Source organism: Pyrus communis, chromosome 14 (genome assembly GCF_963583255.1).
Source record: "Pyrus communis chromosome 14, drPyrComm1.1, whole genome shotgun sequence".
Classification (NCBI taxonomy): domain Eukaryota; kingdom Viridiplantae; phylum Streptophyta; class Magnoliopsida; order Rosales; family Rosaceae; genus Pyrus; species Pyrus communis.
The window spans coordinates 10,784,730-10,799,907 of record NC_084816.1 but is presented as its reverse complement, the minus strand read 5'-3'; the positions used below and the strand labels follow the sequence as shown (position 1 = coordinate 10,799,907).

Sequence of the window (15,178 nt, the reverse complement as noted above, 5' to 3'; positions counted from 1 at the left end):
TGAACTAAATTAGATTTTCGATTTAGGGATTTTAAAATCAAAGTAGGGTTTTCGATTTTCAACTTGGGTTTAATTTGGTCTGCTGTTTCTTGATTGCAGCTGTTGGTTGTTCATGATGTTTGAATCCTTGTGCAGCTTGAGGCAATTTTATAACCAAGGAATTTAGTTCTTCGTAAAAAATTAAAAAAAAAATTAAAAAAAAAACGTTTTGAAAATAATAGATTTTCAATAAAAATTTTATTCGGAATTTTTTCCTTTTCTGGTAACTGAAGAAAACCTCGTGCCAAGGTTTTACTCTTAAAGTCGGCCATCAGACACATAAGCCGACATTTTGTCGACGCAAAGACAGCGCTGTGTAAAGCCTGTAACGCATGCACAGCCGAGAAACAAATAATAAGAAACATACAACCACGTGGAATATTAAACGAGTGACTATGATCATGACGTCCGAGCCTCGAGCCCCAGTTGTTATTTTGCGCACGCGTTTCACATGCCGTTTTTCCCTCATGTGCGCGCCTGTCATTTTGTCACAACACACTCAAATGTAAAAAACAAACATACACCCCAACTTTTGCCCTACTCAAATATTTTCCAATATATAAACACCCCCTCCTTAACTCCCTTCCTTACTCATTTCCTCTCCACCTGCCTCTCTCTACTCTCTCTCTCTCTCTCTCAAAATATGACTACTTTGGAGTCCATGAGCAGCACCTTCTCCTTGGTCTTCTTTTCCTTCGCATCCTTGTTTTCTTTGTTTTCGTTGCTGATCTTCATCATCAGGCTCCGGCCATGGTGCAACTGCCACATATGTCGAAGCTTTCTGAGCTCGAGCTGGTCAGGAAGCTTCGACAATCTATGTGACTGGTATACTCACCTTCTCAAAAAGTCGCTCTCCGGAACCATCCACGTCCACGTCCTCGGCAATATAATCACCGCCAACCCAGAAAACGTCGAGCATATCATCAAAACCAACTTCCACAACTACCCGAAAGGTAAACTCTTCACAACCATTCTTGGCGACCTTTTAGGCCTCGGAATCTTTAACGTCGATGGCGACGGGTGGCAGTTCCAGCGTAAGATGGCGAGTTTAGAGCTCGGCAGTGTCTCGGTCCGCTCCTACGCGCTAGAAATCGTGGGTGCCGAAATCCAATCCAGACTGATTCCGTTATTAGCCTCGGTTGCAGGTAACGAAGGCGAAAATGGCGTCGTTGACATACAGGACCTGTTTCGACGCTTTTCCTTTGACAACATCTGCAAATTCTCTTTCGGATTGGACCCTGGCTGTCTCCAGCTATCCCTTCCAATATCTGACTTTGCGGTGGCCTTTGACTTGGCGTCAAAGCTCTCTGCGGAGCGGGCAATGACGTCGTCGCCTACCGTGTGGAAGATAAAGAGATTTTTCAACCTTGGATCGGAGAGGCAGCTGAAGGAAGCCGTTAAAGTGGTGGACAACTTGGCCAAGAGCATCATCAAACAACGTCGTGAAATGGGTACTTTTTCGACGCAGAAGGACCTTCTCTCTCGATTCATGGCCAACATTGAAGACGATCAGTACCTCAGAGACATTGTCGTGAGCTTTCTGTTGGCGGGCCGTGACACCATCTCTTCCGGGTTGACCAGCTTGTTTTATTTACTCGCAAGACACCCGGAAGTGAAGCGGGAGATCCGGAAGGAATTGGATCAGGTCATGGGTCCGACTAGAGAAGGACTTGCGACTGCGAGTTTTGATCAAATGCGGGAAATGCACTACTTGCATGCGGTGCTTTATGAGACAATGAGGTTGTACCCGCCGATACAATTCGATTCCAAGTTCTGTCAGGAGGATGATGTGCTACCCGATGGTACTTTGGTACGGAGTGGGACTAGAGTTACGTACCATCAATACGCAATGGGCCGGATGGAGAGCATTTGGGGTTCGGATTGTCTCGATTTCAAGCCCGATAGGTGGTTGAAGAAGGGGCTTTTTTCGCCCGAGAGTCCGTACAAGTACCCGATTTTTCAAGGCGGGGAGAGGGTTTGTTTGGGGAAGGAATTGGCGGTGATGGAAATGAAATGTGTCGCTGTCGCACTTGTGGGGAGGTTTGATATTCAGATTCTGGAACCTGAAAGGAGACCGCAGTTTGTCCCAGGCCTCACTGCCACCGTGAGGGGCGGCCTGCCGGTTCGAATTGAAGAAAGGGAAGGCTGATGAGCAGATAAACATTTTGGTGGTTTCATGCATGCATAAATACGTACTATAGGTCTCTATATATAGTTTGCCTTTCAGCTGCTGGGGAACATTAGAAGTGGTTGGCACTTGGGGGTAGAATAAATGCTAACTTATTCGACTAACCCATAAGGTTGAATTCATGAGCAGAAGTCACAAATTTGATGTATATATATGGTTTAATAGTTCAAAAGGAAAATGGGTTAATTTGTGGTTCATATTGTCATGGTTCTTCCTATCACTGGGTCACTTTATCATACTGTAAATGAGGCAAAATATTATTAGGTACTAGATATATGGTATAATGGTACAAAGGGAACTAAATGAGTGTATGCAGTGGCTAGGCTGCTAGCTATAGTAGCCTAGACGACCAGTTTATTACCATCTATATATAAACAGTAGTTTGTCTTCTATATCTGTACTACTCTTGGCCTACAGAACGAAACTGGGAAGTATAGAGCTGTACTGTATTACTTTATATTTATATGTTATCTTGATGTATTGTTGGTCCATATATTCTTCCGGTTTGAGTAATAGTAAGTAACTGGTTCATTTTCTAGAGACAGCCTTGGAGCTCCATTGATTGAAAGGAAAACCTCTCAGCTGCAATCAATGCAACAAGAGCAATTCTTCCATACAACGAGTACTACGAAATTTTGCTACATCACACTATTTAACTCATCGTAGAAATGAAAGACAAATGCATAACTGTGTACAGTTGGTGGTAAAAAATAAAAATTTCAAAAGAACATGTAGAAAAAGAAACCAACTATTATTATAAATATGTATGGAATGTGTTAACGCTCAAAATTGGTGAAGCCAATAAAGGTAGAATTGGTCAAGTGTTGCCTTTGATGGACTTGGGTTTTGCAAACGATACAGAAAAGACAAAGGATTTAAGTGGTTCACCCCTCAAAACTAGACTACATCCATTAAGTCTCTTAGATAAATGACCAACTAGATTACAAGTAGCGGTCGGCCAGCATAGTACAAGTCAATTCGTTCAACCCCCTCTAAAGAGTACTCATCCGCCTTATATAGGCCATTCTCTAAGTCTTCAGCCTATGGGCTCAAGTCTATCACTTCTTTTCTATTTAATGGGTTGAATGTATAGATTAGACTTGCTAGTTGTCCTTCCATTCTTTGGCTAACATATAGCACTGGGGTGACACTTGCCCAAGTCAACTTGTGTCCTCTTTTGGGATGGCGCAGCAAACCACCTCGCTTGGCCCTAGAGTTGGTCGGGACTCGTACTTGAGCGTTCTACTTGTCAGCCTTTATGTCCCTTCGTAGGCCTCTGTTCTTTCGTCTAGCTGCCATATGGCTCATAGTTGACATTTGAGTAGGCATGCTCTTTTTGCTCCTAGGACCTTGTGCGTTAAAGTTGTCAATGGCCATTTTTCCATCTAGTGCTTGGATTGATTGCTGATTAAACACTAGAGGCCAGGACTTCTTAAAGCACTTAGCTTCAACTTTCCACGTTCATTAGACCTTGATTTTTCTTTACACCTATCACGTTCGGAAATGACTCTACGTTAACAAGTCCGCCAACTCCTTATCCAAGGGTTCTTTCTTGGGTATGGAGTTGCAAGGGTTGGTCGACACTTAGGGGTGGCACTTAGGTGTTGTGTTGCATGCCCATAATGGTGTGCCTTTGGCGATCGACTCTTTTTTCTTTAAGCGCTCGCCTCAGAATCTCATCAGTTACCAGACTCTTGAGTCAGGAGCTAGTGTTGTCAGGAACATGTACTTGTTAAGCATATGTTCGTCGTAGGTTGGTGGTGGAATTGAGGGGCCTCCTTATTGAAGGTGTAACAGGTAGGTGTAACCTCGTGGCCCGTGAAGTGGTTTCACATCCCTCTACATCAGAGATTGAGCAAGTGGGTTGCCACGTGTCACGATATGGTCATTTTGGCGCTCTTTATCAACGGCTAAGATCGAGCGCTCGGGGCTGTATAACTCATGACCATCTCTAGAGACTTAAGTTTTACCAATCTCGAGTCTCTCAAGTTAGCTTATTGTGCTAGTATCTTTTCTTTTGTTTTCCTTTGGTACATTTCACAGTAGTTTCGATATTACTCTGACTTTAATGTTGTAGGTTGCCACCGATGTCAAACAACACCGGCAAAGACCAAATTTGGCTAGTCTAGTTGATAGAGTGGAGTAGGGCATTCTTTATGACTTAATAGCCTAGGTAGATCTATAGCGTTGACTTTCCTTAGCAATTAGGGTCTAACTTTGCAAGTAGTTTACTTCGTATTTCTGAGATCCCCAAAATATATGTAGATACTGAGCACGCCTATTGTCAAGCATCTGACTCTGAAAACGAAGGCCAAGATGACTGCCTTGGTAAATCAACCATCACTCCTATTCGCGAAGGTGCCAATCATAGTTAGGGGACTCTTCAACGGCTGCCCATGGGGACAAGTCCAATTTGGTAAACTTCTGCTTTCTACACTACTACCTCATGAGCGAGATAGAAACATGGAAGGACAAGAAAATGTATTCTCGAGTTGAAATTCTATCGGATTTATAAACTTTAGAATCGTACTCATTCATGGACGTAATAATTGTATGCATCAGGTGATGTCTTTCATGATTAGACGGTCCATAGGAGTGAGCCAAAAAGCCATGGAGTCCTCGTTCGGGAGGTACTTCCGTGGGTAATGCTTTAGGCATAAGTCTTCGAATAAAGATCATGGCGGAGGCTTATTCAGCTCTTTTATGCCATTGTTGGCTACGATGGTTTCTCAGCTTCTTGATAGTCAAGTGGAGATTCACATCTTGTGCCCACATAAAGTGGTTTCTATTAGAAACTTCCAAATCAGTGAGATCAAACTTGTGATGGTTCGACAATCCACTGAATGGATGGAATAAGATTGTGAATAATGTTATAAGAAATAAAATATCCATAAGCATCAAAGTTAGAACATTCAGGTTCTAAGACATGGTGTATATGAAAGATTCGAGTTTTCATGGGTGTATTGTTTTATGAAAACTTCGGGTTCAAAGGCACTAAATTTGAAACTACAGGTTCAATTTAGTTTATGAACGTTTAGTTCATAAAAAGAGAGGTTCCTGTAAGAACATAGAATACAAGGTACTGATTTAAATGCAATGGATTTGAGTTGCTTCGGGAACTTAAGGATGAGCGCTTCGGGACTACGAAAGGATGTCAACGGTTCAAAGAAGAAAAATAAATTATTGAATCGTTAATATCCAAAAGCGATCTTCAGGTTAATAATTTTGGATTTCTTGTCAGATTAATGGACTACTGGTCACTTTTAATTAATTCAATAAATCGGGATCATACAAGGTCGATCGTGGAAGAAAAATAATGACATACTGTTCTTATTAGCTTCAATTGGCAGTGGGCCAAGTGACAAGTGAATTATAGGTTTATTAGTGTTAACCAAAACATCCCAAAAATTAAATGGGTATGGTTATGAAGCGGGAATGCCAAAAATTAGCATTGAATCGAAAAAACACCGTAGCCCAGCTTAATTAGGTTGGTTGTAATGAATGGGCAAGGCCCTACAACAAGGCTGTAGGCTTTTAGGGGCGACGGGAAGGCTGCAGGCCTTTGGGCCATGGGTTGGGATAAGCCCAGTAGCTCAAAGCTGCTGGAGTTAGGCCAAAAACAAGAACATGGAAGCAAGCCCAGTTGCGCTGGCTTGGGCTGGTGCGAGACGAAGCCCAATAGCTCAGAGGCTATTGGCAACCAGGTTGAGACTCAAGGGCTAGCCCAGCAACACATAGGCTGTTGTAGGCAGGCCATGTGTATGGACAAGGCCCAGGAAACATCAAGCTCACTGGAAGTGGGCCAGGGTACAAGTACAAGCCCAACATGGCTGCATGCCTGATGGAATGGGCTAGACGCTTCAGGCCCGTGGAAACCTTACCCAGGCCAAAGGGTCTGATTGTATGTATATGCGTAGCAAGCCCAAATGGTTGCTAATGTCGGTCTAGATGTCAAAACGACGTTATCTAGTCACAGCTACTCAACGGGCTAGGCTGTAGGCCAACCAACGTGGCTCAATGTGTGGTGGTGACGCGGCGTGGAGCTGGAAAAAAAAAAATCCCAATATTTTTTATTTTTTTTCAACTCTAGGGTTTGAAAAACCCTAATTGTTATTAATTTATTTCAATGCTTTGACTCACAAATTCCACATAGCAAAAATTCCGTAATGCATGAAACATATATATGTATTGACAAATATAAGAAACATATACAATATATATATATATATATATATATATATATATCAGAAGGAAAATATAAATATAGGGGGTTCATGCATCATGGGGAATGTTTTCATGCTTCATGGTCATTCAAATATCTTACTTTATTTTAAGCGTACCTGATTGGTAGAAAACTATAAAAGCCTTTGAATTTGTAGAAGATCACTCTCGGAAAGCCGGAATTGCATCTCCGATGCGTTGTATCACGTTTAACACAAAAAAATTAAATTGAATCAATAGTGTGTAGATCAATTCAATAAAATAATAAATTAATCATAAAAAGAATGATTAAAACGTAATACTCCCCCGATTGAAGATCAAACTCCCTTTAGCATAGCATCAAGAGCGTGCTAATAACGTGTTATAGGTATAATTTATTAAACAATTATGGAGGCCAGAGAGATAAGAGGTGTGGCACATAGAGAGAGAAGAGAGAGATGTGTAATTGTCAGGTGTGTTTTATTCCACTTCATTGTGCCTTTATTTATAGTAGTAGGGAAGGTTAATTCCGTACCCTAATAGGATTACAACTCTAATAGGATAATATCTAGTCTAAGAGATATGGTAGAATCCCATAAGGATATCCTATATATGTTAGGATTTAGGATTTACACAATCACATTCCTAATCTAGCAAGACTGCAACAGAAACAAAATTTTTATTGGTTAAAAGTGGAATAAGGGACCCAACATTAAAATTAATCAAAAATAAATTTGACATTAATGTCAAATTTTACTCCAAATCAACAAGCCTTCAAATCCAGCAAATAGCACTTCAGTTGGAGAGACTTTTGATGTCAAATATGCACAATGGCATTCCACCTAGGATTTTGACATCTCATCTGGAAATGCTCCAATCATTCAACAAAACAGACTACATACTTTCAAACCAAAGCTACCTTTACTTGTTTCATTCATTTTGCCTTACTCAAAAGACCACTTAAAACCAAGACCACCGGCCTTTAGGAAACTTACCTTTAGATTTTAAGACCAATTAGAATTTGTTGTGCAACCATCTCTTTTTACAGTAACAATTTACCAGCCTTACGATAGTTAATCTCGTTGATTGTAACCCCTTACAAGGAAGCATCATTAACCCAATTCGATGGCCTCATATCTTATCTGATAAGAGTTCTATCATTAACCATTTTCAGTTTTGTTTTAATGAATGGTTTTCTCACAGTTAGGGTTGCCAATATCTAATAGTTTTGATACATAAATGATTTCCAAAATAGTATTGTTAACTTATTTTTCATGTTTATATTTTGATTTCCTCAATTCAGAGACCAAAAATAAACATGAGTGTGCAAAGAAAGAAATGCAAAATTGTGTGCTACTAGTTTTGAGGAAGGCCGGCTTATAAGTCTTTTGAAGTGGGGTTGAAGCTCGACATGAATAAAGCGTACGACCAGGTCGTGTGGAACTTTTAAGAGGAGGATATGTGGATTATGGCGTTTGACCATAGATTGCGGGCACCCGAGTCGAAAGTTCAAGCCTTGGAGAGGAATTCGGCAAAGGGGACCCAATTTCCCACCTTGTCCAGCAGGCCTTCACTTCTAAATTCCTCAATGATAGAATCCGTAACGATGGCACAATGTTATCACATTCATTATCTTCTCTGCAGGAGGACTTGCATAGAACGAGTTCATCACCACCGTGGCGTTCCAAACCAATAATACAATATCATGTGTAAGTTTCTCTCCACATGACATTGCAATATTGGACCGAAACGCCATGACGGCAGTAAACACATTTCATGTAACTTGCTCTCCTCTACGGGTGCTAAATTCCAAATGCTGCTACTAATATTCATACAACATTAAATGTGAACGCCAAATTAATTTTTCGGTGCATATTTCCTACAGGATATAGAACAGAAAACTTGATTCATGAAGACAAAATCTCATGATTTACCAATTCAATTTCAATAGAGAACAATCCACGATTTCCTAGAACTTCAATAAGTAAACAATCCATGATTTCCTAGAACTTCAATAAGTAATCCAAAAAGGAATTCTGTTGCAACATTCAACATTCGGAGCTAGGGCGTAGCTTCAGAAATCGAATCAAGAGTGAAAACACAACCTCATTCTCATTAAATTATGTAAAGCAACTAACACCATAAAAATCGTCAAAAACTATAGAACCATTTGACACCAAATTCTCTACAAATCAGTTAAGAAATCATCATATGGCAGTAAGGACAAATTGTTGATGAGAATGCATGAGAGACTGAATAATAACACGAAGTTCCCGGTCCAATTAGGAGATATTTGCGTTTTTCAGAGATGTTGAGGTTACCAGACCTGCAGATGTCCGCATTACTTGCTCCCCAAGTAAAGCAATACAAGAATCGTCAGTCTTCAAATGAAGTTGCACCAATTCCCATATCTTTTTCTTTTGAATCTGCAGAAAGTGATCAACAAGAACCATAAATGCAAAATAAAGGTATATGATAGATGAGGCAAAACTTGACCCAACTCTTCCATGACAATCTAGTGCCTCTGGCCTGAAGCATATATATGTTTTCTATTTTTTTTTTTTTTTTTTGTCGGTCCAATGGAGATTCTGTTATACAGACAGCAAGAGACAAACAACCACCAAACACTAGAAAGAAACTGAGAACCCCCAATCCGTAAACACAATGGCATTGTCTCAGAAGGTACCCCTAGTTAGCCATGACTTATCAAAATCAGAACAAGCGAGAACGCGGGCGGCTAAACCCAACTTTCTGTGCACATCACCTGTTTACCTTGCGCAGCAACCCAATGATGCACAGAAAATTATTGACTATCCACGATGTAGCCGTTCAAAACCACTGGTCAACATTTGATCCTGCTATCATCCCTCCTGGTTCCCATGGATCATCAGAGTAGATTTCAACCTCGTATTCATTCAGAGGCTCCTGCAAGGTAGAATCCTGAGAGTACGTTGAAACAAAGTCACTGCATTTGCTCACAATTTGCCATGACATACTCGGATGCTTTATGACAACAGCGGACACATTGTAAATAACTCACAGGGTCCAGCAGGTTATGTTCAAAGAGACACTCACATCTGGTTTTCAGATATACCAAAAGATGTAAGCAATTTAACTCTGTTGCTTGCAGGAAACTGTATGCACGTGCACATTCGTTTAACTAAAAATTCTGAAATGCCAGTAATCTATGGTAGAATGTTCATTAATCCACCTTGTGCCAAAAGGTAACCCAAACCAACCCCCAGAGTCCAAGGACCGAGTAACAAGAATATTCGAAAGACTCTAGATACTCCTTGCTGATAGGACACGGAGGAGTAGTCTCAATTTTCTCCCATAGATATTTTTTGCAGGAATGGAGTTGGGGAAGATTCTACAGAGGAACTGGCAAAGTTAAGGGTATAAACATTTCATATGAACCTCGTGTCCAATTGATGTGAGGATTGCAAGGGTTATGTTATCTGTCCAGCCTGAGCTAGCTTAGACCTTGTGTTGTCTGTCCATATACTCAGACTTTGCCCGAGAAACATACTCCTGAATAGGGCTCAACACCCAGGTTCGGGTTCCCCAATTAATGAGATCTGCCACCATTTGGACCAGGCATATTCAATAACCGAATAATCATGAACTTAGAAGTTTCCTGTTGCATGAAAAAAATAATCTTGATTTCTGTACTCCTTATCAAACTTAATCTGGTTCACAATAAAATTCAGCATCGTATAAATTTCTTGTGATTCAGGATATGATTTATCATGCGCTATAAATTTGTGAAGGGTTCCAAATATCTCCACAAAACTAAAACCAGGGGACTTCTTCACCCCTCTCCTCTCCATGGCTTCTCGCAGGCTTCTTGCATCATCCCAGCGTCTGAAAACAGCATAAACATTTGATAAACCAACATATCTACCATCATGGTCTGGCTGTATCTCTATAAGCTTCTTTCCGACAATTTCTGCTAGATCTAATTTTCCATGGTTCATGCATCCGCTAAGTAGAGCACCCAACATTGAAGCTGTTGGCTCCTTGGACATTTGACATATAAACTGGTATGCCTCCACTACCTGGCCTCCACGTGCTAAAACATCCACCATGCAAGCATAATGCTCACACTTGGGTGTCATACCATGTTTACCAATACATTCAAAGAAATGCCAAGCTTCCTTCACTAATCCCCCATGGGCACAAGCACTCAACAAGCACAAGTACGTTATCTCATCTGGAGCAATCCCGATTATTTGCATTTCGCTAAAAATTTTGAGTGCCTGTTGGACTAACCCATGCATTGCAAGTCCTCCAATCATTGCATTCCATATCAACACATCAGATTGATGCAGTGAACCCCCACGAAACACACCTAAAGCCTCCTCTATTGCCCCACATTTTGCATACATATCCACAAGTGATGTTTGCAACACCAAAGTTAATGGCAATTCATTCTCAGCCATATAACAATGCATCACCTTCCCTTGTTCAAGCGCACCTAGGTGCGTGCATGCGCTCAAAACACTCACCATTGTTACCTCGTTTGCTTTAGGCCCCACAACGCACATTCTCTCAAATACTGCCAAAGCCTCACTAAACTCCCCAGCCTTAACATACCCATCAATCAAAGAACTCCAGGACACAACATTATGCTCCGGCATCAACTCAAATACTTCCCGTGCTGAATTCACATCCCCACACTTTGCATACCCATCCAACATCGAATTCCAGGAAACCGAGTTTCTCACAGGGATTCCATCAAACACCTTACGTGCATACATGATATCTCGACAAGTAGCATACATATGGATCAAGGAATTGCTTATGAACCTATCAGACTCGAAACCATCTTTAGCAATATGGGCATGCACAGCCATACCCAGTTCTCGCTTCAATAAACGAGCTGACGCTTTTACAAGGAAAGGATAGGTTAAATAATCCGGAGAGACCCCATGACGCAACATTTCGACGAAAACTGATAGGGAGCGATTCGGGTTTTTGCTGTTGGAGTAACCTCTAATAACTGTGTTCCAATAAAAAATTGTTGGGTGAGAGAGCTGTGAGAAAACTCGATATGAGTATTCGATATTACCCAAGTTGGATAGCGCTGAGAAAGAGAGGATTTTGGAAGTCAACAAGTGGTGTTGGGAGAGGCCTAAAGTGAGGAGCAGAGCATGTATTTGCTTGAGCTCAAACATCGATTTGCAATTTTCATGGAGTGCGACTAGCTTTTGAATTATACTAGCATGCTTGCTTGGAAATGACACATTCGACAGTTGAGGATTAGACACGGAGAGTACCTGGTTAGGCGAGGCAGGAGGAGGCTGATTTTGATGATCCTTTTCAGAGCCAAACCATACTCTTTGGCCAGGGAGGGAACCCTCAGGCGGCACAAGAAGCTCAACATTCTCATGGGAAGCATCCGAAGCTGCCATAAGCATTCCATTAGACTTCACACCGCGCATGTTCCTCGGCTTCAGATTAGCAAGCACAACTACATTTCTATCCTGCATCCAACAAACACAAAATCACATTGCATACAATTGTCAATCTGATCATTCTCATTTCTGTAACATAAGAATCGATGAACTTTTTAGGCCAACATAACCGATATAATAGGTGTGAAGTTTTATCACAGAAGTCCTCGGTCAGATTAGTAGTAAACCTCCCACATATAAATTGTATATTATTTTGTTATACATTCGACATGAGACTTTCTCCAACAAGAACCAAATATACATACATATATCCAAATTCACATTATGTTTTGAAATCCATATGGGTTATTTGCAAGCTAAGGAATTTCTTGCTAATTAAGAGTTCAGGTACCTGAAGGTGATCAAGAGGCACATATTTGACAAGGCCACTGCAGATGGTTCTGGGTTCGGGCTCGCCGACGTCAACTTCCTCCACATAAAGAGAATCAGCCTCCTCATGCCTCCATGCCTTAAGAACTCGGCCAACCCTTATGTCGAGCACGTCGGCAGCATCCTTTATCTTCTTCTGTTCATCGGCAAACTTGCTCACCGGCGCCGCCTCGTCGACCACAGCCGCATCCCTCACTACCTCAGAAGAAGCAGTAGCGGCAGTTGCAGAAGCGTCGTCGGCCGAGGCGGCGGTGCAGAAGGGAGAAGATGAGTACCACAAGGCAGCGATTCTTGGTGGTGGTGATAGTGTGGGTTTTCCGCGGCGAATGCGGATGTGATAGTAATTTTGATTGACGGCGGAATTGATTTGGTGGAGATTGAGAGGGCGGTGCGCGTGGGCAAAGGTGAAGAGACGAGGGACGCTGATGCTGATGCTGGTGCAGCTTCCTTTCAAAAGGGTCGTTGCAGCCATTCCCTTCCCTCTCTTCCCTATCCTCAATTGTAACTCACTAGCTTTGGCTATCCGTTCTTCTATTTGAGTGATGGAGGAAATTGGAGGAATGGTCCATGAACTACGATTGAATTGTAGTTTTGGCTTTTAAACTCAAAAATTCATTAGATTTGATCCCTGAATTTAACAAAATGTAGAACATTGGTCCCTTCGTACTAACATCCTAAGATTTTCCGTTAATTTGATGACGTGGTCTTTGTGGGCTCCATATTTTTGTTCACTAATTGCCAAATGGCTTAAAAATTCAAAATAAAAATAAATACAAACATTGAGAAAGAAAAAAATAAAAATACTAAAAATATAAAAATATAAAAAGTTAACTCTCTCCCGTCTTCCCTTCTGCCTCGCCTCCTCCAAACCCCAGCCACACCATTGTAGCACTCTCCAAACAACCAAAACAAAAGAAAGTTTCTAATCCAAATTTCGAACACGTCTCCCTTTGTAAACGAATTCACAATGACATCCATCCAGGCTGTCTCGACAGGTAAGATTCAAGAATTTTGTGGGATGCGGGTTCGGGGTTGGGTGAAGTCTGAGTTCCGTGGGCTACAGGTTGGGGTCGGCTGGGGAGTGGGGATTAACGTTTGGGGGTTGGAAGTGGGAGCTTTGGCGGGGTGTGTATCAAAGATTGCAGTTGAAGGGGTGGCCTGCGAGTGTTGGTGGATAAGGTATACAGGTGAAACTAACATGTAAACACTTTTAACCAAAACTTAACGGAATTGGTAACGAAGGAATAACGCTCCACGTCTTATTAGGTTCAAGGACCAAATATAATGATTTTTTAGTTTAGGGACTAAAGCTACAATTTGAAGATAGTTAAGGGAACATTCCTCCCATTTCCTTTTTAGTGATGCTATCCAATAACAAGTCCACCCCTTTAAAGGGGAGGGCATGCAGTCAGATCATCTTTGTAAGGATACTAGGGATCCTCCAATCATATATATTCATCGTACATAGTGCGGTCATAAATCATTGTAAATTTTTTTATTTAAAATTGAATATAAACAGTATCTGACAAAAATTGACAACACGAAGTATGATGAATGGATGTGATTGGAGGATCCAGTGAGGATCCTCTCCCGAGGGCAAGGACAAAGGAAATTGTTATTACTTAAAAGAGCAATTGATTTGCTATTTAGTACTACGGTCTAGTGGTATTCTTCTTCATTTGTAAGTGAGAGGTCTTAGGTTCGATTCTTACCAAAGGTGAATTTGAACTACATTATTGCTAGCTCATTGTGCGGCTAAGCCCACTCCCTCCCGTGTAGATAATATCAGTTGTTCAAAAAAAAAAAAAACAATTGATTTTGTGCAAGTTCACTTGTTTGAGAAGACGAAGGATAAGGGCAAAGACGATTACTATTCACAAATATGTACATATTTTTTTTTTTACTTTATCCTCCACCTGTTATTATCATTTTAGATTTTCGATATGATTTTCAACCACTTTCGTCGCAATACATGTTATTATACCGTATTTTGGATTTTATAGCTTTTTCTTCCCCGAATATTATTTCTACTAAAAATTGTGCTATTTGGCCAACTTAATATGCCAAATATTGTCATTCAGTATTACGGTCTGGTTGTATTTTTCTTCACTTGGAAGTGAGAGATTTTAGGTTTGAATCTCGTAGATGGAAAATTTGATACCAAATTAGGCTGCTTATTGTGTGGCTTTGCCAAACCCTCCACAGTGTAAAAATAAAAATATCGATGTCCTAAAAAAAAATAAAAAAAAATAAAAAAAACCAAATACTGGGTTATTTTTATCCATTCAAGTAGGAAAAAAAACATAATATTTGATGAATTTGGCAGTTAGAGAACTTTTTCTCCAGTGGTACCTAACATCAAGTGGTACAAACAATAAATGAATGAGACTGAATATAGAAAATATACCAATTGTGGAAATAAATTTAATGGCTAAAATATTTGTAGCGCTACATAGCATTGAATTCACACACTAGTTAGAAATGAAATAGCATTTTTGAAAGATAGGAGCACTGCCGCTTAACACTTTAGTTCAATGATATTGATCTTTTTACTTATAAGTGAGAAATTTTAAATTCGATTTTATGAATGACAAGTTCGAATCAAATTATTATGACTAATCACATTGTGTGAATGACAAGTCCGAATGAAGGTAATTAGTTTGTTTATCTTGCGTTCAACTCCTTCCTTCAATCACTTGTAAAAAGAATAACAAATTGACAATTTTTTTTAAACAATAAAAAATGGGCATTCAGAAGTAAACAAAAAATGCCAATAAGCATTATGATACTTTCTTTGCCCCTATACATTCCACGAACCATAAGCGATCCTGCATTTTGATCAAGTTATATTTTCTTTTCAGGAGGCAAAATCTGCTGGGGATTTAGGTTGCTAGGACAGAGCTTC

At 40.5% G+C, this 15,178-nt stretch overlaps 3 protein-coding genes across 3 annotated transcripts; 1 reads left to right on the top strand and 2 right to left on the bottom strand.

The window, feature by feature from the left end:
* The first annotated feature begins 641 nt into the window (after positions 1-641).
* Positions 642-2,605, top strand: LOC137716531 (cytochrome P450 94C1-like). The gene has a single exon (XM_068455986.1). It carries the CDS (start codon positions 683-685, stop codon positions 2,186-2,188), a length of 1,506 nt encoding a protein of 501 aa, XP_068312087.1. The 5' UTR covers positions 642-682; the 3' UTR covers positions 2,189-2,605.
* A 5,908-nt stretch (positions 2,606-8,513) lies between these two features.
* Positions 8,514-12,864, bottom strand: LOC137715538 (uncharacterized). The gene is made up of 3 exons (XM_068454887.1): positions 12,236-12,864; positions 11,707-11,913; positions 8,514-8,853 (listed from the first exon to the last, which is right to left on the bottom strand). The coding sequence occupies exons 1-3, from the start codon at positions 12,743-12,745 to the stop codon at positions 8,710-8,712; spliced, it is 861 nt and encodes a 286-aa protein (XP_068310988.1). The 5' UTR covers positions 12,746-12,864; the 3' UTR covers positions 8,514-8,709.
* On the bottom strand, positions 9,910-11,694 carry LOC137715537 (pentatricopeptide repeat-containing protein At5g08305). Its single transcript, XM_068454886.1, has one exon. The coding sequence runs from the start codon at positions 11,602-11,604 to the stop codon at positions 10,054-10,056; it is 1,551 nt and encodes a 516-aa protein (XP_068310987.1). The 5' UTR covers positions 11,605-11,694; the 3' UTR covers positions 9,910-10,053.
* Positions 12,865-15,178: the final 2,314 nt, after the last annotated feature.